Below are 25,170 nucleotides of genomic sequence, written 5' to 3'. Positions count from 1 at the left end.
CTGTCGACCAGATACTTACCATTCTACGCATGGAAACATAGGCGGTGCCACAATGGGTGCAGTTGCTCCCACATTAACTTCGATTTTCAGTTTTCCTACAATAATCCTTTCTCGTTTATATATTTATTGTTTCCTATGTTTGGATATATTTGAGTGACTTCGTATGTCTCTCATAAGTTACTTGCTATCATACAATGCTTTTCTAGTTTCTTTTTTATTATATAGAAAAATTTAGAGACTGTTTTTGAGATCTTAAGACTCAATAGAGCAGAGCGTTCTGGCAACAATGTTAGAATGTGTTGTCCCATCCTTGCCTGCACCTACATTACCAAAATCCTGGCGCCGCCTAATGAAAATACAATAAACTGGTACATTAATTATTTATTGATTTTAGAGAGGTTTACGACTCTGTTAGAAGGCAAACATTCTACAATATTCTTATCCACTTTGGTATACCAAGAAAGCCAGCTAGATTCACTAAAGTGTATTTAAGAGAATCAAAAAGTATAGTCCCCATAGCAAAATACTTGTCCATGAGATTTCATGTCGAGAATGGCCCGAAACAAGAACGTGCGTTGTCGTCGTTATTGTTTAAGTTCGTTCTTGGATACGCTATAAGGAAAATCAAAGATAGTAGCCAGGACCTAGAGCTGATGGCATCCACCACGTTATGGCGTACGCTAATCATGTAAATCTGATAGGGTTGATACGAGGACAACATAAGGAAATACGGGCATACTCGGACATGCCCTGGCAGGGCAAAAATCCCCGCTCGGAGACCCATTATAAGTCATTGCCCGCATGCGTGTGTCCGAGTAGCTAGTTTTTGTAAAGTTGGCTAGTTAATTTTCATTATAGACAGCTCTGTGCCTTGATAAAGTATTTTTGTGAGTTCTGTCTTATCATTTAAATTACTGTACAGTGTATATTCATTAATTTTCATTTTCATGTATAGTAAAGGCTCTATGCCTTCATAAAGTACACACCTTTTCTTTGTTTAAGGGTAATTGGGGAGTTTATTCTCTGTTGTATTCTTAAGCAACCAATACACACAAGTACAGTACTGTACTTTGAGGAAACACTCATACGTATTCTTTTTTAACCCCATTCCCGATAACCGGCATTTTCACAAATTCGGCCGCCCCTCGGTCAACGTCAGGCCGAGTTTTCCGGACTCTACTGTAAATCCAGAAAAACTAAATCATAAAACCTCGCCGTGACCGCATAACACTGTACATCATCGACTCTTAAAATGTGACATCATAGTTTTGACAAAGTGGATACTTCCAAATATCTAGGATCAGCATTAATAGACCGAAATATATACACAAAGAAAATAATATTGATTGGAAACAGGGAATTCGTGTTATTATTAAATCCAAACTAATTTGTCTTCTCGAATTCAGTCGAAGAATTTGTACCTTAAAATGTATAGAACGATAATTATCCTTATTGTACTATATGGCTGCGAATCATGGTCGCTTACTTTAAGGGAAAACCACAGACAAAAAGTATTGAAGAATAAAGTACTGAGGCGAATATTCGAATCCAAGAGCGACTTGAACAGGAAATTCCGGAAATTTCGTAACGAGGTGCTGCATAATTTACACGGTTTACGCTTTGTTAGGTCATTAAGTATAGGAGGCTGAGGTGGGTAGGCCATGTAGCCAGAATGGTAGAAGGTAGGACCGATTTGAAAATTCTGACTGGAAACCCAATCGGAGAAACACTATTAGAAAGAACTAGCAGTGCATAGGAGAACAATATTAAAATGTACCTCGCTGAAATACGAAACTAGAAATTGGATCCAGTTGGCTAAGGACGGAAGTCAATGGAGAGCATTTGTGAACAAGGCGTTGAATCTCTACGTTCCATAGACCATAGAGTTAGTTAGTTAGTTGACTGTTGAATTATTATCGATTAGCGCATTTCCATAGAAACCCATAATTTTGTTTATAAATGTTATTTATTCAATTAATAATAATGTCTAATAGATTTATTGAACGAATAACAGTTCGAGAGAATTTTTAAAGAAGTCACATTATATAAAATTGTAAAACAAAACTAATTATATTTCAGATATATCTTCAAGTGCGAATGACATGGAGAGGCTCCATTCTGATGCGTCATACGCTACAATTTATTTTTCTAATGATGGCGTGGTTTACTGCGTTATCACGTGTAATGGATAACATGCATCATTTGAGTGATGTCCTGGCTGGAGGACTAATTGGTGCTGGCTCAGCTATTATTACCGTAAGTTTATGTTGCTATTATATTGAAATGTACCAAGTAATTATGCCAGGTACAGTAAGTTTGTATTCATCCCTATTTCACTCAAAGATGGATAGCTCTAAATAATTAATATTTTTGTGACTAGAGTATGTTCTTTATTAAAAATTAAAAGTTTGTCGTAACAGTTTCCATAACGTAACGTTATCTTCCTCACACGTTAATATGTATCTGAGAAGTTAACGTTACGTTATGGAAACTGTTACGAAACGATTTATTTTTCATGAAGAAGTGCATACTCTGGTCAGAAAAAATATTAATTACTTAATAATAATTCCAGAGTTAATATGGAGGAAGTTACATTAGAATAGCTCTTATCCTGATAGAACGATCCTTTGTTTACTCGTACATATTAACATATACGTTGTAGTACTGTTTTAAAATTTACTCAGAAATCTTTCCTATTTTGCATAGACATAGCTGTGCTTTTTGTTGGGAGCAGTGATGATTTAAGAAGATTCCCCTGGGGCAGGTAATATAAATAAACAGGAGGTAGTAGTACTGTCAAAATACATGTAACACGGGTTAACGCGATCGAAGAAATACCCCGAGAGAATTTCATAGCTCCCTAAGGAAAATTTTCCCCCGGATCACCTTCTTAAAACATCACTGGATGATAGAACTGAGACCACCAGAGTAGAGAAGAAGATAGAAATTTTGCTTTAATTAAGATTTTCTATTTCATAAAGTAGCTAATATAAAGTATTCAAAGTAAAAGTCTAAAATGAACAATGTATTACATACACTTAAGTGTCGAAAGTCATAGGATAAAGGTAGGGAGTTATTTGGCGTCGCAGAAACATTGTGGAAAAGTGGTCGAACGGCGCAAAATAGTTTTACTGCAGTCAGCTAGAGCTTTGTGAGTGCAATGAAATGTCGTGTACCATGATGATTAGTGATGAGCAAATGCAAGACCAAGGCCAAGACCGGGGTGGTCTTGGTCTTGGTCTTGGTCTTGCACTGGAACAATTGGTCTTGGTCTTGGTCTTGCACACCCAGTCTTGGTCTTGGTCTTGCTGCAAGAGTCTTGCGAGTCTTACTTCCATGAAATTTTATGTTTTTCATAAGTAAATTTTATTCTGGATAAATTCTACAATACGCCAATAGTAACAGAAATACACTGTATGTTTCTAAATGTAATATAGTTTACCTTCGTGTAAGTATGATGATAGTGTAAAACATAGGCGATAACCTTTATTTTTTCCAATGAGTACCCGCGCTTCACTACTTATAAGATAAATTACAACGTTTCGTAATCTTTTTATATATTTTTAACATGTTCAATACTCCACTGGTTTCCAAAAATTGGGCAGGATACCCCTGAGACGCATGAAAGAAAATCAAGACGACACAGATTACTGAAATACCATGAATTGCTAAATTACTTTTACGCTCTAAAGGCGTCAGATACACTGTTAAAAATACTTTCTTAAATTTAAAAAACCGTTTCTTATCTGTACACCGAGAATATCTTTTCTTAGAAACAAGAGTTTGAAACTCTCATTAATGAGAGTTGAAGAAAAGTATATGAGGTTGTATAAAGTGAAACGAGAAAATATTCTATTACTTTCCTTATGAATGAAGATTGCCAAATCTCATTTCTAAGAAAATATTGCCTCGGTGCACAGATAAAAAATGATTTCTCAAATTTAAGAAATTATTTCTAACAGTGTTTTTTTTTTTAATTTTCAACCGAGATGAGCTAATCTTTGTATTGAGATTTTGTTTTACTGATTCCAATATGTACTCTATGGAACAAAAACATAAACACTGCGCAAAAGGATGAAAAATATATTGGAGGCTTTCGATAAAAGGAGAGAATTAGCTGGGTTGAACGGAAAACGAATGAGAAAGTGTTAGAAATAGTAGCAGGAGGGGAGAAAAGAAGAATTTTAGATGTAATTAAGAGGAGGAAAAGAAACTGGTTGGGACATTGGCTGAGGAGGAAATTTATTGTTAGGGACATCCATCAGGGAACGGTGGAATTAAAGAGAGAGAGAGGGGGGGGTAAAGGAGACTGTAGTTGAAGAAAAGTATTAAAACAGAAAATTGTTACGTCAAGACGAAGAGACTAGCTGAGGACCACCGTACATCGAAACTTCTGAGTTGCAACAAGTGATCTGCCAATAATGACAGAATAGCTATGATGATGATGATATGTTAGCAGTATTGGCCAAAAAAAGAGGGAGAAAAATTAAAATAATAACGATAATAATCAAACTCTTAATATTTCAGAACAATTCGATTGAAAACTGAAAACGACTCAACTGTCCATGTCTTTTGTGTAAACTCAATTTATACAAATACTTTTGATATATATTAGAAATACAAAAACACAGCATCAAACTCCAAGTTATTTAAAATAACGGTTCAAAATCACTCTTACTTTTGAATATGGATTATTTATTGTTGTATAATGTTATATCGCTCAATCCTCGTGTGTCATATACCTGAGGAGGCTAAAAGTTATATTGATAAACAATTATTCAACGTATAAACACCCGCCTATGAAATCAAACTTGTGGTAACATATAGTGATGGGCAGTGGGAATATTCCCGGTGGGAAGGAATTTAAAAAATGGAAATATTCCCGTTTTTTTTCCCTGGCCTATAAATTCCCGGGAAGGAATTTATTTCCATTTCTTTAGTTTATCTTCCAAATTATAAGAACAATATGACTAACTACTTTATTTTAATATATTATGATTTACTTTTGAGTTTTAAAGAATTTGGAAGTTAAAAAATTTAAAATTCTTTGACGGTACTTTATGTAACTAATAATATAATTTTTTTGTTCCACTTTCATTTGCACTAAAAAGTAAGGTAATTGTTTAGAATTGGGGGGCCAAAATTAGCAAAAAGTAGGATGATTTATGGAAGAACTGAGTTGATAGTGATGTTCAAGTAGTCAAGAAAGTATCGAACATATTTTTTAGGGCAGTAGGGGATTTATACAAAACGGAAAGGTAGGTGGAAGTGATTTATGTAAGAAAAGAAAGTGAATTGTTGGTAACGAAGATAGAAAACAACTTGCCATACGGGGCTCTAACCCACCTTCATTCGCTAATGCTCGCTCTGCAACGTTGTCTGAATTTAATGTTGGTAACGTAATTCAACGTATGAAACCATAAAACAAACGCATCGGAATAGAATATTGCAAAAAAGTAGGTGCAAAAGTGGCCCCCAATGCTAAAGAACAGCCAAAATTAGCAAAGCACTAATTTACAAATGATGAAAAGGAACCATTTTGTAAAGTAATTTAGAATTATGTAGAAATAGAGATGAAGTACTATTAATAAACCCTGAACCACTATTAGTAATAGACGTCGGTCTGTCTCCTCTCTGTGACTCAAATTTCTGAAGAAGTACTCGGACTTCTTTTACATGTGAATTAACGTATGGAATTTCGAGAAATAGGTAGAATAAAAGGTCGTGTATGGCAATGTTACGTGCTAAAATATAAAGATAAGTAAGTATCTAGCAAATGTTGATAAATTGGTGAGACATGTATCTTCTAGCATTTACCCAATCTAATTAGTTTATAACATTGTGTTTATAATATCAGCAATAGAGTGAGGTTGAGCAAATCCACTTACATATAAATTTAAACTGTTACTATATAATTTACTATAATTTTTCATACATATTTAATTGATAGAACATATTGTAAATAAATATACATTTATGCGTACTTTCTAAATATAGTAAAGTGTTAATAAAGTAACATAGTACCGTTCAGAATATACATTTTAAAGAATCCTCTGTAGACAACAGTAATAATATGCTGTGATATAAAAATTAATTCAACTTTGAAATCATAATATAGTAACAGAATGCAATTTTCTTTCTGATTGAACATAAATTCCCGGATAAATTCCCATTCTGGAAATCTTCCCGGAAATATTCCCAGGGAATATTCCCGAAAAATATCTTCCCGGGAATTTACCCATCACTAGTCACATACACTACGTTTTTGTCAATGTCATGAAAATATTATTTCGATATTAATTTTTTCAGCACACATTAAAATTTTCTAACGGATGCTTGATCCTTGGAGTCAAGACCATACCCATGTAGTGGCACCTATGGTGTACGGAATTACTGATGTTCAATACTACATTTCCTTTTTAGTTTTGGAAGAAGAACATCACTAATATGTTTTGAAATAGTGTAATATCTAGTTTTACGTGCCACGATTATACACCGAGGCTAAGGGAGATAGTGATGATGAGAAATGAATGAAATGGTGGAATGAAAAAAGTAGGAGGAAACGGGAAAATCCCGAGAAAACCTACGCACATGGTCTCTATCTACCAAAAAAGCTCCCATAGTGCAAACTGGGATCCAACTTGTGCCCCCAGCACCAGGTGTGAACGCTCTACCACTGATCTGTACTTGTGCAAGATTCTTGCGCAAAAGTCTTGGTTTTGGTCTTGGTCTTGGTCTTGGTCTTGGTCTTGGTCTTGCATCGAGATTCGTGGTCTTGGTCTTGCATGCAAGACTTGCAAAAACTGCAAGACCAAGACTCTTGCGCTCATCACTAATGATGATAGCAACCCGACGATTGTTAGCAGCGTTTGAGCGTGGGATATTTTGATGTTAGACGAATCAAGACACTCGACCTCGGTAGTCACCTGGACATAGAGCTTTTCTCGCCCTACAGTGTGAAGGGTAGACCACGAGTACCAGTTTGGAGGCATTACTACCCATTAGGGGCAATGCAGTAGCCGCTTATGTGTTTTGAATGACTGGAGCCAGCGATGTCTGGGCAGACTCGTCCGGCAAATCGACAAGTAGCAATGAGTAAACTAACAGCACGAATCAATGTAGGATGTCCCAGCAATGCGTCTCAGTTTACCAAAATTTGGTCTTCATCGAGTAATGCTGCCGCTACTTACCAGTGACCACCGGCAGCGATGACTCAGGTGAACTTCGGAACATTGGATTGGCACTAGATTATTGGAACTTGTAGCGAGGTCAAATGAGTCACGTTTCCAGTTGGTACGTAGTTGGTAGGGTTTAGATATGGCACAGACTCCATAAGGCCATGAATCCAAGTTGTCAACAAGACACTCTCCAAGTTAGTGTTGATTTCATTATGGTGTGGGTCGTGTTTATATGGCATGGTTTGGACATTCTAGTCCGTTTGAACCGGACATGTACTGGTCATCATTGTTCAGCTGCTTGGTGACTATCTCCAGCCCTTTACGGTCTTCGTGGACACTATCAACAAAGAGGATTTTCGAGGATGATAATGCGTCAGGTCACCGGGCCGCAATTGTCGATATTTGTTTGAGGAACTTTCTGGACACTCCCAGTGCATGAGTTTGTCTCTAGATCTCCTTACATAAACTCTATCGAGCACATTTGGGGTTTCATGAACGAATCCAGTTACGTCAAGGATCCCCCATCTACAACAACCATCGAATTGTAGACGCTGATCTAGACTGCAAGGTTGCACATCCCTTCAGTGGACTGCCAGGATTTGTCACTTTACTGCAACGTTGGGTTACTACACTTAATCGTGCTCAAAGATGTCCTACACGTTACAGAAAGATAGCTAAATTACTTTTGCGAAGTTAAAATCATTACAGCTAATCATCCTAGTTACAATCAGTATATTCAACTGTTATTTCTTCTGTCGGCAAATTTAGTGTCAATTACAGCCATTGACCGAATTGGTCACATGGACTATAGAATTTTTTTAACGAAACAATGTTTCTTTATAGGTTTCATCTGTTGTCAAATCATCCTAATTTTCGATTCGTGTTTAGGTTGTAACTTCTCTGAATTTGTGGTTTCGTAGATTAGTGGAATTGATTTGTTTCTTCATTTCACCACTGTCTAAATTCATAAAATAATGTTCTCCTCCATGTATTCATAAGCATATTTACCACCGGCTATACTGAGAATCGTCTTCTACATCAAATTGGTCACAAGAATCAAGCAGTGTTGAATTCAGACATTTTCACCCGGGGGGAAATGTCAACTCCTCGGGGGGAGGGTTGTTTTCTGTATTTTTGCAAGAAAGCAGCATATTTAACAATTCCATTCACATACACATCTTACCTAATATTGAGACTAATTGCTGATAAATATTCAATATGAAATTATAATTAAAAAAAACAATCGTTTGATTTCATCTAAAGCATTAAATAAAGACTGGCAAAAATATTTTACACTCAACTTTAACTGCTATTTACAGTAGCTATTTTTGTTACTATTTCCTATATTCAGTAGTTACTGTTTGTTACTAATGTAGAAGTTTTTTAAAAAGATTTAAATTAACTCAAATATTTTTTGTCCTAAAACAAACACACAGAAATATCTTAACAAAAAGTTATCATTCTTTCTCACACTTCTGATTCTAAATCAAGCTTATTAGCCTTGGTTTCTTCACTGCATACACATCAATAGTTTAGTTTACGAAATCTTCAGTAGGATTAGTGCCGTGTCGTGGAAAATCAACGCTTGGCGCGAGAGTATACGACGGCACCCTCGTATATATGAGTGAGGTCGACAGACCAGCCGCGAAAGGTGAGAAAATTTTAAGAAGTAAACCATGCTTTTCCTTGATTTTGAGCACTTTTCATTACTTTTTTTCCTTTCATTTTATATAATATGTGCACATGTGTTTTATTCCTCTGTTTTCTTTTCTTCTTTTCTTTTCTTTTTCCTCCCGAATTTTGCACCCCTTACTTCGGCGCCCGGGGCCGTCGCCCCGCTTTCCCCTCCCCCATGGCACGGCTCTGAGCAGGGTCTTCATCACCTTCAGTAGCAATCTTTCACTTATATACTACTACCATATTGATAAATTCTATATAAGTCTCTAATCCAGGAGGGATAACTGTTCCTTCCTGATTCCTCTAAATGACGCCCTCTGAATCTTTCCCTTTAACTGAATTATTTTTAATTAAAGAAAGGTGTGTTTACTTTAACAATTGTAAAACACATTTACGTCTGTTACTTCCGATGCGAGAAATGGGATTTAGGTGCCCTATTTCAAATAATGCAAGAACTGTATATTTTCAAGAACTGAAGTCTGTTGACATCAGAGATCATATGGAACGATCGAAAGATCTTCCCTATCTTTCCTTTCCTATCTCAACGTGTGCTAGTGCTACCTACTAATATACAACATAGGGCAAGAGTATAGTACCTACTAAAATACAAACCTTTCTTCAACAGTTGACAATTTCATGTTCTGCCAAACTCGGTCATAGCGTTAAGAAATACAAGTTTTATTGCCTATTTGGTATTCTATCTTAGATGTTACATGTTTAATATTTATATAGAATGGGTCTGCGTCATTTATATGTATATTGAGAGATTGGATTTCGACTGCACGTGCACGGAAAGAAAGTAAATAATTATATGAAGTAATTTCTACATTTTGTGACTGGAATTTTTTGAGTTTCTCCGGGGGGGAATGAATTTTCTTCGGGAGGGAAATTCCCCCCCCCGGGCTACCCCCTGAATTCAACCCTGGAATCAAGAGGTAGGATAACTTTTAGGGCTGCCCACGAGACGAGACGAAGCAGAATTTCGATGAGATACGAGACAAGACAGAGCTCTTACCCCTCCTCCCAAAAATACGCTTGTAAAGACGAGCTAGTTTCAACTAGTGCTGTTAGAATTCAAATAATTCACTATTCCAATATTCAAATAATGGAATCTTCGAGTAATTCACTATTCGAATATTCAAACAATGGAATCTTCGAATAATTCACTATTCGAATATTCAAACAATGGAATCTTCGAATAATTCACTATTCGAATATTCAAATAACGAAAACTTCGAATAATTCAATATTCCAATATTCAAATAATGGAATATTCGAATAATTCACTATTCCAATATTCAAATAATGGAATCTTCGAGTAATTCACTATTCGAATATTCAAACAATGGAATCTTCGAATAATTCACTATTCGAATATTCAAACAATGGAATCTTCTAATAATTCACTATTCGAATATTCAAATAATGAAAACTTCGAATAATTCAATATTCTAATATTCAAATAATGGAATCCTCGAATAATTCACTATTCGAATATTCAAATAATTTAATCTTCGAATAATTGGAATCTTCGAATTTTCGAATATTCAAATAATTGTTATTCGAACAAAATTCGTAATTCAAATAATTTTTCGGATGACGAATGATTGTTCGAAGATTGAAAATAAGTTTTCGGATATTCGAATAATGGGAACCAAATTATTCGTATAATTATTAAAATGAATATTTAAATAATATTAGCAACACTATCTCAACCATTTATCTCGTAGGCAAGAAATAACATAGAATATCTCTTACTATTAATTAAATTTAGTTTTGAGTAAAGTTTCAGTTTAAATGTCTATATCTTAAATTTTGATTATTTATTTATTTAAAGAAGAAAGCAGGATGCTGCCCAATTTCAGTATTCTAAGTCACTGCAATAATATTCATGTTGTTCTCTAATAAATTTAACAAAGTAGCACAATATTATTAAGGCTATTCATATATGTTATATATCTATATAAATAAAAATGAAAGTGACTATGTTTGCGCTTAATAACTCTCGAACCAGCCGACCGATCTCGATTAAATTTTCAACATAGTGGTTTTTATAATTTCATTTTGACGGTGCAACTTAGGAGAGGGGAGGACAAGATATATATATATATATATATATATATATATATATATATATATATATATATATATATATATATATATATATATAAATGATCGAAAATTACCAATATTAGTGTCGAATCTATAGTTTTCGAGGTCGCTGATGTGAACAGTGATATTTCCGATGCCGTTTAAATCCAAATTCAGCCTACAGTACTAACGTTTATTTTTTATTTATATAGATTACTTATTGTTTTCTGATTTTTCATTATATTTTCTTCTTTTCTATTGATTTAAGAGCGCTTCAGTAATAGTAAAAAATGACTTACCAACGACAATTTACGAATTTATTTATTTGGATCTAAAGATCCAATACATTTCAAGCAAAAATCTTCTTGTAGGCCTTATAAACTGGAGAGTTAAATATAGTGTAGCCAAACCCAAACTACCACTTCGTGTGGACTTTGTGGTGGACAAACACCGCGCTCGTGGGTTTTCTCGGGGTTCTCCCGTTTCCTCCCACTTTCATCATTCCACCATTTCACTCATTTCTCATTATCACCGTCTCCTTTAGCCTAACCGGCATAGCCGTGGGACTTAAAGATTTCATTTCATTTTTTTCCCCAAACTACCACTTAACTCAGTATAATCTGCTTATTCCGTAGAAGATACAGAAAGTCGATTTAAGGGAAGTTCAAAACTTTTGTCCCTCCTGATCCAAAAATGCATCAAAAGATCCAATATATTTCAATCAAAAGTTTTCTTGTATGCCTTATATCTGGAGAACTACATATAGTGTACCCAAACCCAAACTATCACTTAACTCAGTATGATATGCTTATTCCTTTTAATAAAAATGAAATCTCGATTTAGGGGCCGCTGATCCAAAAACTAATTATTGGCCAAGATTTTTTGAATCTTTTGATGCATTCTTTTTTTTTGTTTTTGATTATTCCTAAACTTCTTGGGCAAGATCGCAATCTGTTGATTCTTTTTGTATCTTCCTAAACTTGTTCATATTTTAACCGAGCGAAGTGAGTAATTCACGCTACTTAGTATATAAAATACACAGAAAATACTGATTATAACATATCCAACGATAATTGATGAAGTTGTAATTTTAATTTATTCTCATTGTCATTAGCAATATGTATTGTCGATCTAAATTAGTAAATTTTGTTGTAGGAAGCACACATCGGCAATATTAAAGCTTTTTAAAGAGATTTCTTTCAGCTTTATCGCAAAAGAAAGAACGTAATTCCGATTTCTCGTGTTTAGTTGAGGCAACCTAAAATCGGGCTTTTCTAACAAGTTAATACAATCAATTTTATTGTGTAGTATGTTATATAAAAACACAAGACTATAAGTAAATCTTCTCGTTTCCAAGGATGGTAAACTAAAATTAGCTTGTAGTTAGGAAGCTGAATCATACTTAGAATAGTTCTTCTGACTCCGATTGAAAATCAGTTATCATAAAAATTTGGATTACATGTTTTCAATTTTTCTAGTGTATTTGATGTACTCCGGATTCCATATTTGAGAAGCATATTTCAGTTTCGACTTGACGTACGCAAAGTGCTTTGAAAGAATCTTTTTTTTTTTTTCTGAAATCCCTACAGACTCTTATAATCAAACCCAAGTTTCTAAAAGCTTCATTTACTATGAAACAAATGTGGCTTGAAAATATCAAATGACTATCGTATATAACGGCAAGATCTTTACTATCTCTTCTTTAACGAGTAGAAGTAATCGAATTATGTGAAGGAAATAACTTCTCATTTGTTAATATTGTAAACATGTTGAGAGAAGCAGGTTGGTAGAGACAAATGATGGTACATGGTATTTGCACTTTCTCCTACAACCGTTTATTACAAAACTTCACTATAATACAGTATATTAAAATAGTTTAAGAAAAGGCGATCCGAAGGCCAAAAATGTCCCTTAATTTGATTATAGGTGATTAGGATTGTTCCAGCATCAGTCAAAGACAAGGGACAGATTTGAAAAGAACTTCAAGGTTCAACTGGAACGAAGAGGACCCAGACGCAGCTAAGAGATTGGTAGTAATTCTCAGCGCTCAGACCAAGCCAAGAGAAAAGGATTGAGTTATCTTCAGGGACAAACAGTGGCAGACGATGGAAGAAGACATCTCTAGGAAAGAACGAAAAGGATTCCGAAAACTACGAAGAAACCCGACTGCCCCTTCATGGGTCCTCCCTCAAAGAACATAGTTATAAAAGAGAACGACACGACGAGGAAGTGCTAATAGCTCACCTACCAAAACCTTCCCCAAAGGCCGCCATGGGCTACGGAGACTTTCTTTAATACTTACTCCTGAAGCTGCCGTGAGTTATGAAGTATAATCCTTTAAAATTATCTCCTCAGGATGCTATGAGAGGAGATATCCTTTAATACCTACTGCCGGGACTGCCATGAGCTACGGAGTATAACCAATCTCGTCTGAGGCCGCTGTGAGCTAAGACAAATATCCTTTATTCCGAGTTCACATCGTGTGCTCCGGAACTTCGAACTTAAACTACAGAAAACATATAAGGATTAGAGAAAAGACTTACGAGAACTTTGTAATTTTTTTTTACATTTTTTACAACAAAAAGGTGAAGTGTTGAAATTCCATATACAATATTGAAACTCGACTTACAGAACTTTGCAATATTCTGAAATGCCAAAATGTGGACACACTTCGATCTGACTAACTCGTTATGAAAATATTAACTTTCGACACAAGAGTGAAGTTTTATCTTTTATTTTAAAGTTTAGTTTTAAAACATTATGAAAATATATAAAAATATGGAAAGTGATGAAACAAGAATACTTACGCAGAATAATATTGACTATGTCTATTCATATTTTTTAGTACATCTGATCTTTTTCAATAATTTCTTCGTTCAATACAAATACCCAAACATATCTTCGAATGTGGAGTATCTGAAATTGAATTGACAATATTGTTAAGCTAAAAAGTTCGGATAGATAAGAGAACTTCGGAAAATGTATGCGGGAAGAAATTTTTACTCTCAAAATCTAGACACGTTCTCATAAATACTTAAATCTGGTATCTCAACTCCCCCTTGCTTCAAATATCCCGTTGTTAACGTTTCAACGTAGATTGTTAAGTGAATAAATTTTTAAGTCCATTTTTTACTTTCTTGCACATCACGACAGTTGAATGCAGTTAACAGATAATACAAAAAAGCGTTATTGAATAAGACATTCCGGAAAATGGTACAGTAAATGACAAAGGGTAAAAATTGTTATTAACTTTACTATTATATATAATATTTGGTCTAGGAATTAATTTGTGCGGTTGGTACGCACACATTGAAGCTGTAGTACAAACACAAAATACATAAATACTTTAAGAAAAATATTGTCCATCGCTAGCCACCACTTTCGCCCATCTGTCAGGCAATGTACGGATTCCGTGGCGAAAGAAGTCCTCATCCTTGGAAGCGATCCAGTCAGAGACCCATGTTTCGATATCTTCTGAAGAAGTAAACCGCTGTCCAATCAAATCGTTGTTCATGCAATCGAACAAGTAGTAGTCCGAAGGAGCAACGTCTGGTGAATACGGCGGGTGGGGTAAAACTTCCCATCCGACATTTTCTAAATAGGTTTTGACCGGTTTTGCGACATGTGGGCGAGCGTTATTATGTTGAACAATAAGTTTATCATGTCTGTTCTCCCATTCTGGTCGTGTTCTGGCCAGAGCTTGCTTCAAACGCATTAATTGTCGTCGATAACGTTCTCCATTCATAGTTTCACCCGGTTGCAGCAGCTCATAGTACACCACACCTTTCATATCCCACCATATGCACAGCATAACCTTTGCACAGTGAATATCTCGTTTTGGTTGTGATGGACCTGGTTCACCTGGTTTCACCCAGGCCTGTTTTCGTTTAGGGTTCTCGTAATGGATCCACTTCTCATCACCCGTAATAATTCGATGCAGAAACCCCTTTCTGCTCTGTCGTTGAAGCAGCAATTCGCAAATGGCTTTTCGTCTTTCAACGTCTCTGTCTTTCAATTCATGTGGAACCCAATGTGACATCTTTTGAATCATTCCCATGGCTTTCAAGCGTTTGGAGACTGTTGTTTGATCAACGCCTAATGCTGCTGCAAGTTGTTCCTGCGTTTGACACGAATCCTGCTCGAGCAATGCTGTCAATTCTTCGTCTTGAAATTTTTTTGGCTGTCCAGCTCGCTCTTGGTCTGCCAAGCCGAAATCACCACTTCTAAACCGTGCAAACCACTTCTGACACGCTCAGCTAGAGCATGGTCACCATACACTTCCACCAAAATACGATGACTTTCAGTCGCACTTTTCTGCATGTTAAAGTAATGCAGCAGGACACCCCGCAAAAACACTTTATCAGGCACAAATTGCGCCATGTTCACTTAACTACAAACTGGTGTTGTTGACGCTTTAATCCACTGCCCTATACTACGAACGATACGCGATGACAGGGGTTTGCAACACATGTGTGGATACACGGAACTGTGGGACGCTCCGTTCGTTGCGCCATCTCTTGTCCACCCGCACGAATTAATTCCTAGACCAAATAGAATAACTATATACATTGGAGTACAGCCGACAATACATTTTTGTATTAATGTTTTCATCTGAAAATTTTCAGACAGCTTATGGTGAAGTATTATAAACTATTTACAATATTTTTTATCTATGTATTTCAAGGCAGTATTTGTATCCGACTTGATGAAAAAGAAACCAACGAATTCTGGAGTTCCAGTTTACTGCACTGAAGTGAATCCTGAGGATCCAAATGAAACAACGGAACTGGGGAAGGCACAAATCGGAGGTACGTTACACTTATATCAGTAACCATATTATTCCACAAGGGAGTACATTACAGTATAGAAAATACATTCTATAGTAAACATTTATACCCAACACTTTTGTTCTGTGCCCAATACCTTTGTAGGCGATTCAGCGTGCTAAGAATAGATTCCATCTCTTTCATTTAACCCCCTATTCAAAGAGGAAGCGATAGAAATCAACCGTTACGGGTTTCAACGTTGATCGCCATAAAACAAAAACGTTACTAGATAGTACGGGAAGGTTTTTCTCAGTCGATTTAGAGCCTCAAGTGAACACAACTACCATCAGTCGCAAAAGTCTACCAAATCCGAAAAATAGGTTAAACTTGTTAGTACTTCCGATATCAGTTCTTCTTTTCATTGAGCAAAAACGGTAAGAGATATCTTAGCGCACTTCTTTAGAGACAGATTTTGCGTCCCAAGGATTAGTTCTGTCTCGATTTTTGTCTGTGTTCAAACCGGTTAGAATTCTCGATTTCCGGTTACAACACGGATAAAACGAAAATAGATAACGACAAAGAGTATTTAATATGGATTCAGTACCACAAGAATATGTTTTATTTTTAACTTCATTCGTCTATGGTAAACTGAAATGATAGACATCAAGTAGCACTTCCAGTTTTAACATTAATCTCCATAAAGCAAAAATAATAAATAAGAGATGTAAAGTAATGACTTTTGGATTTGTATTCAGCATCCGAGGAACAGTTTCTATCTTTGATCTAATTTCTCTATTCAAGTTGTTATAGATGTACTGCTTCAAGTTTGAGTATTGAATTCGCAATGTTTATTAGTCTACTGTAGTCTACTGTAATCTAATGTGAAACGAAACTCAGTTGTTTGAACTTTAAAGTGAGTTTTATTCGCTTCCTCAAACTTTTAGATCCATGATTTGTCTTCTTGACTCTCCATTTGACTCAGCTACAGGGTTTGTGCCAAAAGTAATGTGTCGTATTTTTTAAATGTTTATTTGATTAGGTTTATACAATCTCTTAAAAATCTTCAAAGTATGATCTTCTTGCCTCGGTATATTTTTGCCAGCGAGATTTCCATACGTTGTTTGCCCCCTGGAAGTTCTCAACAGATATATTCTTAAAAAGTCCCCATCGAAGTCGTTTTGATGTTGTAAAAGACCTCTCCAAATGAAGTCCTTTCAGGAATTATTTATTTACTTTCGGAAGCAGAAAGAAGTTAGATTGGGGCAAAGTCGGGACTGTAGGAGTGTTGCGGAACCGTTGTAACTCCGATCCATGTCAGGTAGTAGCGCACGTCAAAGTCAGTGTGACTGGAAGCGCTTTCATGGTGAAGCTTCCACTAATCCTTAATCCTGCTTCTAATGCGGTTGATCCTTTGTTTGTTTTTTGAGGATTTCCACGTAAAATTTGGCGTTGACAATCTGTCCAGGTGGTACAAACTTAGAACGAACCACCCCTGTAGCATCAAGAACGACAGTGAGCATGGCTTTGATTTTCGTTCTTCTTTTTTACCTTTTTGGGTGAGGGGACTGCGCTGTGTGCCATTTGTGCTCTGCCCTTTCGTTGCAGAGTCATATTCAGAGATCTATTTCTCATCACCGGCTATTACATTGTCCAAAATATTAGAGCTTTCTTCACAACACTGCACAAGTTCTTCACAAAACTCGATTATTTCTCTGATCATCAGCGAGAACTCTTAGAACGAGATTAGCGCACAGTCTCCCCATTTGCAACTCTTCCATCATAATCCGGTGAATAACACTTTTCAAAATGTTTAATGTGTCTCCTAACATCCGAACACGGTAATTCGTGCACTCGGGCCACAGTGTCGTCACCCCGCGATGTTGCAGGCAGACTTCATCGGTGACGTACTCTCGGCCTTCTCTGAGCATCTTGTACAACCTGTCCGACTGGGATTTAGTCAAAGACTCACCACTGAAGGTCTCTTGAATCATCCGCTAAGTGTTGCGTGTGGTCGTGCCCAGTTTGACGCAAAATGTGATAGCTTATCGCTTCTCCAGGGTTTATTCCATCTCAACTTCGATGGCACTTTCAAACAGGTGTTTAATCTATTGCGCCCACTGACGCTCCGGCACCTCGGATCCAACTGCCACGCGGTGGGTTGTATTCTCAGAACCCTTCCCCTCCCACACCATATCCCATCTGATGGGAATGGTCTGCGTAATGCTGTGACTGTAATGCGTCATAAATTAATGTGATGCATTATTTTTTAGATAAATCCTGTATTTGGTGCATATGCCTCCTTGTTTAGTACTTATGTTTACTTTCAGAATCCATTGCAATAATCCATTTTCGTTGTAAAACATCAACAGTAACAAAAGATGACATGATTACTAATGTAATAGACAATATATTTTTATTGATTAAAAAGTGATCTAAACTGTAATTATTTCTATCATTTCATTCATAACATTGAGTGAAAACTCACTAGTTTATATTCAGATACTGAGTGAACTATAAAATAATTCTGCAGCAAGCATCAATCTCTTCTGTTAATTAAATAATCTATTTGCAGAAATATCTCAGTGAATTGACGAAATTGCCTATAGGCAGCTGGCAACTTCCACACTTGCAAGCAATTTGTTTCTTCTGTTTGAAGGTATAAATGTTGGTCTATGGAGCAACTATTTTTGTACCAGAAATGGAGGGTAAGGGGGAAAAGCAAGGAATGTCCATGTGGGTGCTTTATCGGGTGCTTTGTCTTATCTGTTGGTGAATCTTGGTACTATCTGACTGTATATATACTATGCAAAAGATTTGACCAATCCTATTCATTTTGTAAGCGGTTTCAATATTAAAAAGCCGTTTTCTCGAAAATTCAGTTTTGTGACATTTCTTCTTTTTTTCCCTTACCCTTCAAATATTAAGTTACCTAATGAAACCGTTATATTTACCATTTCGTTGTTCAGGATTTTATAGTGAGTGTTCACAGCTTAGCGTGACGAAATTGGACGTACCAACCTCAATTAAATTAATGCTTTCCATTTTCTTGTCTGTTCAGGTTCATGTTCGTATAGCAGCGTTTCGCATAATGGAGGAGCTCGACCGTAGAACAAATATATCTGCGGTAACATTCTCATTGTACATTCTGTAAGTAAAGAGTTGTTATTATTATATTATTACTCATGATTATTTTTCTGAGGTTCAAATTGGGCAGGTACAAGCCGTACGGGCTTACCATACTTAATTAAAATGTAAAATGAAACCATTCATAAAAGTACACTAAGCAATCCCTTAAGAATTTTAAAAATAAACTTACTCGAAAATTTAAAAGTTAAAATTATGTTTTTCTTAATTACAACCTGATTACAAATTATGACCATTGAATAATTACTATAAAAACACACACACGCACATAAATCTAGTATAAAGGATTTTAATTTAATTTAAGTCTAACTATAATTATGAACGTGGACTAATTTAAGTTTGAAAATTAACCAAATATATTTCACTTTATAGTCAGTTAGGAGATTAAGCCAGGCTTATGATTAATCCGTTAAATTTAACGATTAAATGAATCAGTTACCAAATTTGTTAATTTCAAATTATTCAAATATAATTTGTGAGTTAATTTTAAATTCATAATCGCTAAGAATTTGCCAGTAATTAAAACGTAATCTTAATTTTATTTAAACCATGAGAAATGGATATTCTGCAGTGATCAAGGACACTGACCCTTCTCAGGACCGACAGGGATTTCAGGAAAATCGTAGACCTTTACGTTGGCGGCCCTAGTACCTCTTCTAATTGTCACAGGGACATGAACATACCTAGTTGTGGAACAAAGCTTATGGAACACAGATCCCAACGAGCTAACTTTTGTTCTCCCGTGCCAAACAAGTAGACGAAAAACAATTTTTTTTAATGATAATTTTTGGAAATTTGTGAGAGGCTGGCAACGCTGTTATTTGCCATACATAGAAAAAAGTATTTTCATGTGTACGTCAGACGTTATACGCCAAGGTAGAAAGTTTAATACCAAGTGAGAAATATTCCGAACGTCTTTCCTACGAGAAACATGCTGTACTTATTTTTCGGAATATTTTGGTCTACCCTGGCGTTGGCAGCCCTAGCGACGCTCCTAATTGTCATAGAGATATAAACCATATCTCATTAGAAAGCTTAAGAGACACAGATTCTAACGAGGTAACTTTTGTGCCCCTATGCCCAACCTGTAAAAGAAGAAGAAAGTACTAAAAATTGAGAAAATACATTTTTCGACTATGGCAACACTGTTATTTGTCGTACACCAGAAAAAAATCCTTACATGTACGCCAAAAATCACTAGTTAGTATGTTCATTTATCTTCATTGATACCAGTTTATATGCTTGTAGCTCCTTTGGGGGGAGAACTTCCAACCCAAATACTGAGGGAGAGGGGAACTAAAAACATATAATCTTTCCCCTACCCTTCCGCTGTGGAACCTTCGATGTGGATGAAATGCACACCATTGGAAACCTTCATCCTTTCTAAAGAGATAGACACCTAAACCATCTCTCTAGGTCAATTAGGTACAGGGCTACGGTGGTTTAAGCCAGTGCTATTCAACCGGGATATGCATACCCCTTGAGGTACGCGAAGATGTTTGTGGGAGTACTTAATGCTGCTTCTGGGGGTCTTTTAGAAATGTCTGTTGACAGTTCACTGCAAATGAAATTCGATAATTTGTCAATTTGTGACTTTTGTATTTATGTTCGAAAAGAGTACAATGAAAATAGTGATAGTGCTATTTCAAAACTTCTTCCATTTTCATCAATATATCTGTGTGAACAATGTTTCTTTGCATTAACATCAATAGAAAAAAGCACAAAAATTGCTTGAATTCAGAATCAGCTCTGATTCTCGCAGTCGAAGATTCGATCAAGAATTGAGAAGTTGGCGTCCCGGAAACAAGCTCAGCCATCTCATTAACAGATTAGTTCTGATCTTTTAGTTTTTGAATTTTTAATATTTTCCTCAGTGTGCGAATTATCGGGGCAGGATGAGGGGGAAATCCCCTTCAGTAGAACTGGATATTTCCCATACATTTTGAGATTTCCCATGTTAATTTTTTCGGATGTGTACTTTATCCCCCTGTAAATAGTACTTTATCCCTCTGGCACACTGATTGTCCTTTTGTTGGGTCTCTATTCCCCTTCCCCCGCCTTTTTTAATGAACAGAACATGTGTATTAGGTTTAATAAGTTAATTTCGATTCAATTTCTTTAAACATCTTCAGGGGTACACAATTGAATGTCGAACTGTGTCTAGGGGTACGCGAGAAAAAAGGGTTGAAGAGCACTGGTTTAAACTGCTGGCTCAGCTCTTGAGATGTTGATCCTGAGAAGGAACAGTAGCTTTTCATAATAATAGTTTTGACACATCATTAACTGTATTTACTAAAAATTACATCAAATTTCACAAAATACTTCTCTTTACATAGTAGTGGAAATTGGTAAATTAGATCGAAACCAATTAATTTTCAACTTAATTTAATGTTTAACTGTTACATTTTTCTACCATTAATTTTTAATGTGGACAATTACTTTTACATTGCCTTATTTTGTCACTTTTAATCCGTTATAATTTTCATTAATTTTTGCAGCTTTTTAGCTTATACTTTCTTTACCAGTGCAGCCGTCTCAAATTAAAATAATGTTAAAGTAGAGAGCCTACTTGAAATATTTTTCGAAATCATAGACAAGAGCATATATATGCGTATGTTTCTTTAGATAAAGAACGTTTACGTTTTGGATAAATCGTTTGTAGCACTGCACGTTCTACTAGAACCGGATTTAGTTTTGATGAGATCTTAAGCTATTGAATGTAATGTCTTCTTTATATGTCCAGTTTTCCTTTATCAATGACTGTCGCTGCTTTAGGTGTTGAATATATGGTAATCTATAGACCTAATAGGTTTTTAAAGGCATTTGCAGAACATATGCACCCTCTATACACAAATGAGCAAGCTAGTGATAATTTAAGGAGCAAGCTAGCTGAAGCGGCCGCGTTACTTATATCATTCGAGCCTATACAACATAAAACACCATTCCTGTATGTATATTTTATTTTATTTATTTTTATCTTATATTTTGAGAAAACATGACATGTTTTCTTTCCTTTAAATTTTTTAGTTCCCTCAACAGAATGGGGTCCTAAGCTTTAGTTTTTTTTAGCTTATACGTAAATCTGGCTCTGCATTCTACAGTAGTACAAAGGAAGGTCCACGTTTATGGAAACGATTTTGGAACACCCACCCTAGAGCCTAAAGACATGTTTTCACCAGCGATTTTGTTCTATATACCTCCCCTGAGTATAGACAATAAATTAACACTAGGGAATTTCCATTGGAGGAGGCTTTAGTGAGAGACAACTGATCTAGATTTAACCACTGATCCTCGCAAACTTTCCACAATCCTTGCACTGTGCGTGGATCCCGGCAGGAAACAGCTCGCTTCAATAACCCAAAGGCACAAAAGTCCATCGGTGCAGCATCGAGGAACTTGACATGGATATGGAATATGGGACACAGATACCAGCGTCATACGTTTATTAGGTCATGTGTGCCACAGTTGTTCAAGCTGTATGGCTGGACGCTTTGTCTTGACGACTGAAGACCTTTGAAATCTAAGCACTATACAAAAAAGGAATATGGTATAATGGCTCCATAACGCTGTTGATAGTATGCTGCATTAATTTTCACATTATGAGTAACTTGATGGAAGTTTGCTTTCTTGGCATAAACTGGTAACCATCATGAACTCTCGGGGCAAACTTTCGCGGCAAGTGCGAACTCTATTTGCCCGATCCTTAGCAGCCTTTGGATAATAGTACAGGGCTCGAATCCGAGTGGAAGTTGACAAATAGATCCAGACTTTGTCTAAGGTTACCACATCGTTCATAAAGCCGTATTCAATGTACCCTGCATTCACTAACATGTGTGAGTGTGTGAACAAGGGCTTAAACTTCACTTTAAGTCGTAAATCCTGGGCGATTATCCTCTGCACAGTTGTTTTCGATTTCCCCACTGTCCTACCAATGGCTCTTTGTGTCGGTGGATTCTCCTGTGTGACCATTTGCTGCACTTGTCGAACTACATGCTTTGGGATGGGGATTTTGCTTTCTTGCCGCTGTGCTCACACTCGCACCTACATTCTCTGGGGCTGCATGTTTGTTGCGTTTGATTACATTGGCAATAACCTCCTTGAAAATGGCGAAACCTTTCACCAAACACTATTTCACAATTTTTTGTAGCAATATCCTATGTTGGAAAGTGCTCAAACCTACCCCTCCTAGAATGGGGTGACTTTTGGAGACATTCTAGACATTCACTGCTAGCATCTTCTGCATGCATCTGCCTTCTGAGTGCCCAGCTTTGCTTCCTCACCGTGCAATTAAAACACCCTTAGTGGACGTTCCAATTCGTTTCCATAAATATAGAGTATCTTTGTATAAATTACAACCTCAATTTGCCTTTAACAATCAGCAAGCACTGTAATTGTAGTGCAGTAAACAGACTCCATCCGTAATCAATATGTATTTAGTAGATTTTTGCTACTGTTTAGGATTTTTGTCATTTTGAATGACTTCTATTAAATTTTTCAGTTTTTGTTTACTACAAAGCTAAGAGATATTAAGTCAAGTGGCATCAATCAATACTGTTAAAATTATTTGAAAATTTGTTGTTCGAATATTAGTTTCAATATTCCAATAACAAGTTTCGTTTGAATATTCGACGAACAAATACTTGAATAGTCTATAATTTATACATTTGAATAGCACATTATTCGAGCTTTAATAGTAGAAATACAAATCTCTCTATTTTCTTATTTAATTATTTTAATTTTATATATTCATTGGTATTTTTTGTTATTTATTTTATCAGATATTTTAAGAATTTCTCTTATAACATGATTTTTTTTTGCAGGTTGAAATGAATGAGATGGGGAAATATGCCTTGTAGATAGAAAATGAAACGTGTCCTACATATTTGTGATTTCCGACTAACGAGTTCCCTAAGTAGTTATGAGACCGTTCATCTTAATAAATAGTGGACTGTTGGAGCCCGAAAATAAAAACTTCAATATTACTAGAAGAAACATCATAAAAATCTTCGTGTAAAACACTAATTTTCATATATAATGATTACAGCAAGTGACTGGAAAAATTAGCAGCAGAACATTCGTAAATTCAAATGATTTATTAGGAAATATGTTGCGAATATTGTTCTTAAATTGTGCAGTAATCAACAAATACGGTTAATAATAAAATTGTAATTATTTTACGCAAAATAAACAATCATGAATATATATATTTTGAAATAAATATTTTACATTTTTTGTAACGCTTACGTATACAATTGAACCCTTTTCTTTTCAGGCTTCCCTGAAAAAAATCTTAGAGGTTTACTTCCAAGAACGGATGATCCAAAGAAACATTACAATTGATAATGTACGCGGCATCTTGTTGTTGTTTTTTTTTTTTTTTTTTTTTTTTTATCAAGCACGAACAGGAAATGTACTTGACTGTCTGGTAACACTGGTAACCAGTGTTCCTTTCAGGCATGTTTTTCGGGCAGCAGTGCCTCCGAAGGAAATAAAGTTAATACGTACTAGAATAGTACCAGTAGTTGAAGATAAGTAGTTTCAACATACAGTAAATAAATAAATAAATAAACATTTTAGTACTGCTACTTTACAAGTGTTCTAGAGCTCATAAGACAAATAACTGTAAACATGTATAAATGGAAGACAATTAGTTGTAGACTTTGCTAATACGTAGTATTAGATTTCTTCGCCGATACATATGCTAAGCCAATCATTTCCAAAGACAATGTATGAAGTAGGAGAGCTTGTATGACAAAATATATAGCTTAGAGAAATGTATTCTACAGTGGAAGGGAAGAAATATGCTAGGGGAATGGAGTAAACAGACGTTGGTAATTACTTGTAGTCATAGACCCACCAATTATTTTTCTGCCGTCAACTACATATTGCCGTTCTCGTCTACTTGCCCCCACTCCCTTTTCTGAAAGACAAGTTTCCTCCCTGCTCATTTCACTCTCCGTGTGGTTTACGGAGAAGCGGAGCGTTAACCTGTGACGTCACAGAGCATTCACTTGGAAATGTCTCTGCTACGGTTTGAAATTTAAAGAAAATGTCAGCAGAAGAAACACATAGCATTGTTTGCCTTAAGTTTTAACATGCAAAAATTTGTACCTACAAAGTTTACTTCCTGTACCTGTAAAGCACTTTTTTTTTACCGACTTAAAAAAATGGTTCTCAGTTTGACCTGCATTTGTATGTGTGTTTGTTGGGTTGTACGCTATTATATCGATTACCATTGGTCATATTTCTATGCGGCTTTCACTAGTGTATTAAGCTATTCTTAATCAAGAGTTTCATATATCAATTTTTTTAAA

The 25,170-nt window shown here is 35.8% G+C and overlaps 1 protein-coding gene across 1 annotated transcript in view; it reads left to right on the top strand.

Moving 5' to 3' along the window:
• The window catches only part of LOC145673413 (putative phosphatidate phosphatase), a 62,446-nt gene extending 38,372 nt beyond the window's left edge, over window positions 1–24,074 (top strand). The window contains exons 5-8 of the mRNA XM_081743099.1: window positions 2,080–2,256; window positions 15,631–15,754; window positions 18,771–18,859; window positions 23,677–24,074. Of these exons, the coding sequence (XP_081599225.1) occupies window positions 2,080–2,256; window positions 15,631–15,754; window positions 18,771–18,820 (351 nt within the window). The 3' untranslated portion in view covers window positions 18,821–18,859; window positions 23,677–24,074. The remainder of the gene's footprint in view (window positions 1–2,079; window positions 2,257–15,630; window positions 15,755–18,770; window positions 18,860–23,676) is intronic.
• The last annotated feature ends 1,096 nt before the right edge of the window (window positions 24,075–25,170 follow it).

The sequence above is a fragment of the Thermobia domestica genome, chromosome 16, assembly GCF_964235325.1.
Source record: "Thermobia domestica chromosome 16, izTheDome1.hap1.1, whole genome shotgun sequence".
Classification (NCBI taxonomy): Eukaryota; Metazoa; Arthropoda; class Insecta; order Zygentoma; family Lepismatidae; genus Thermobia; species Thermobia domestica.
This window is presented reverse-complemented; position numbering and strand designations above follow the sequence as displayed.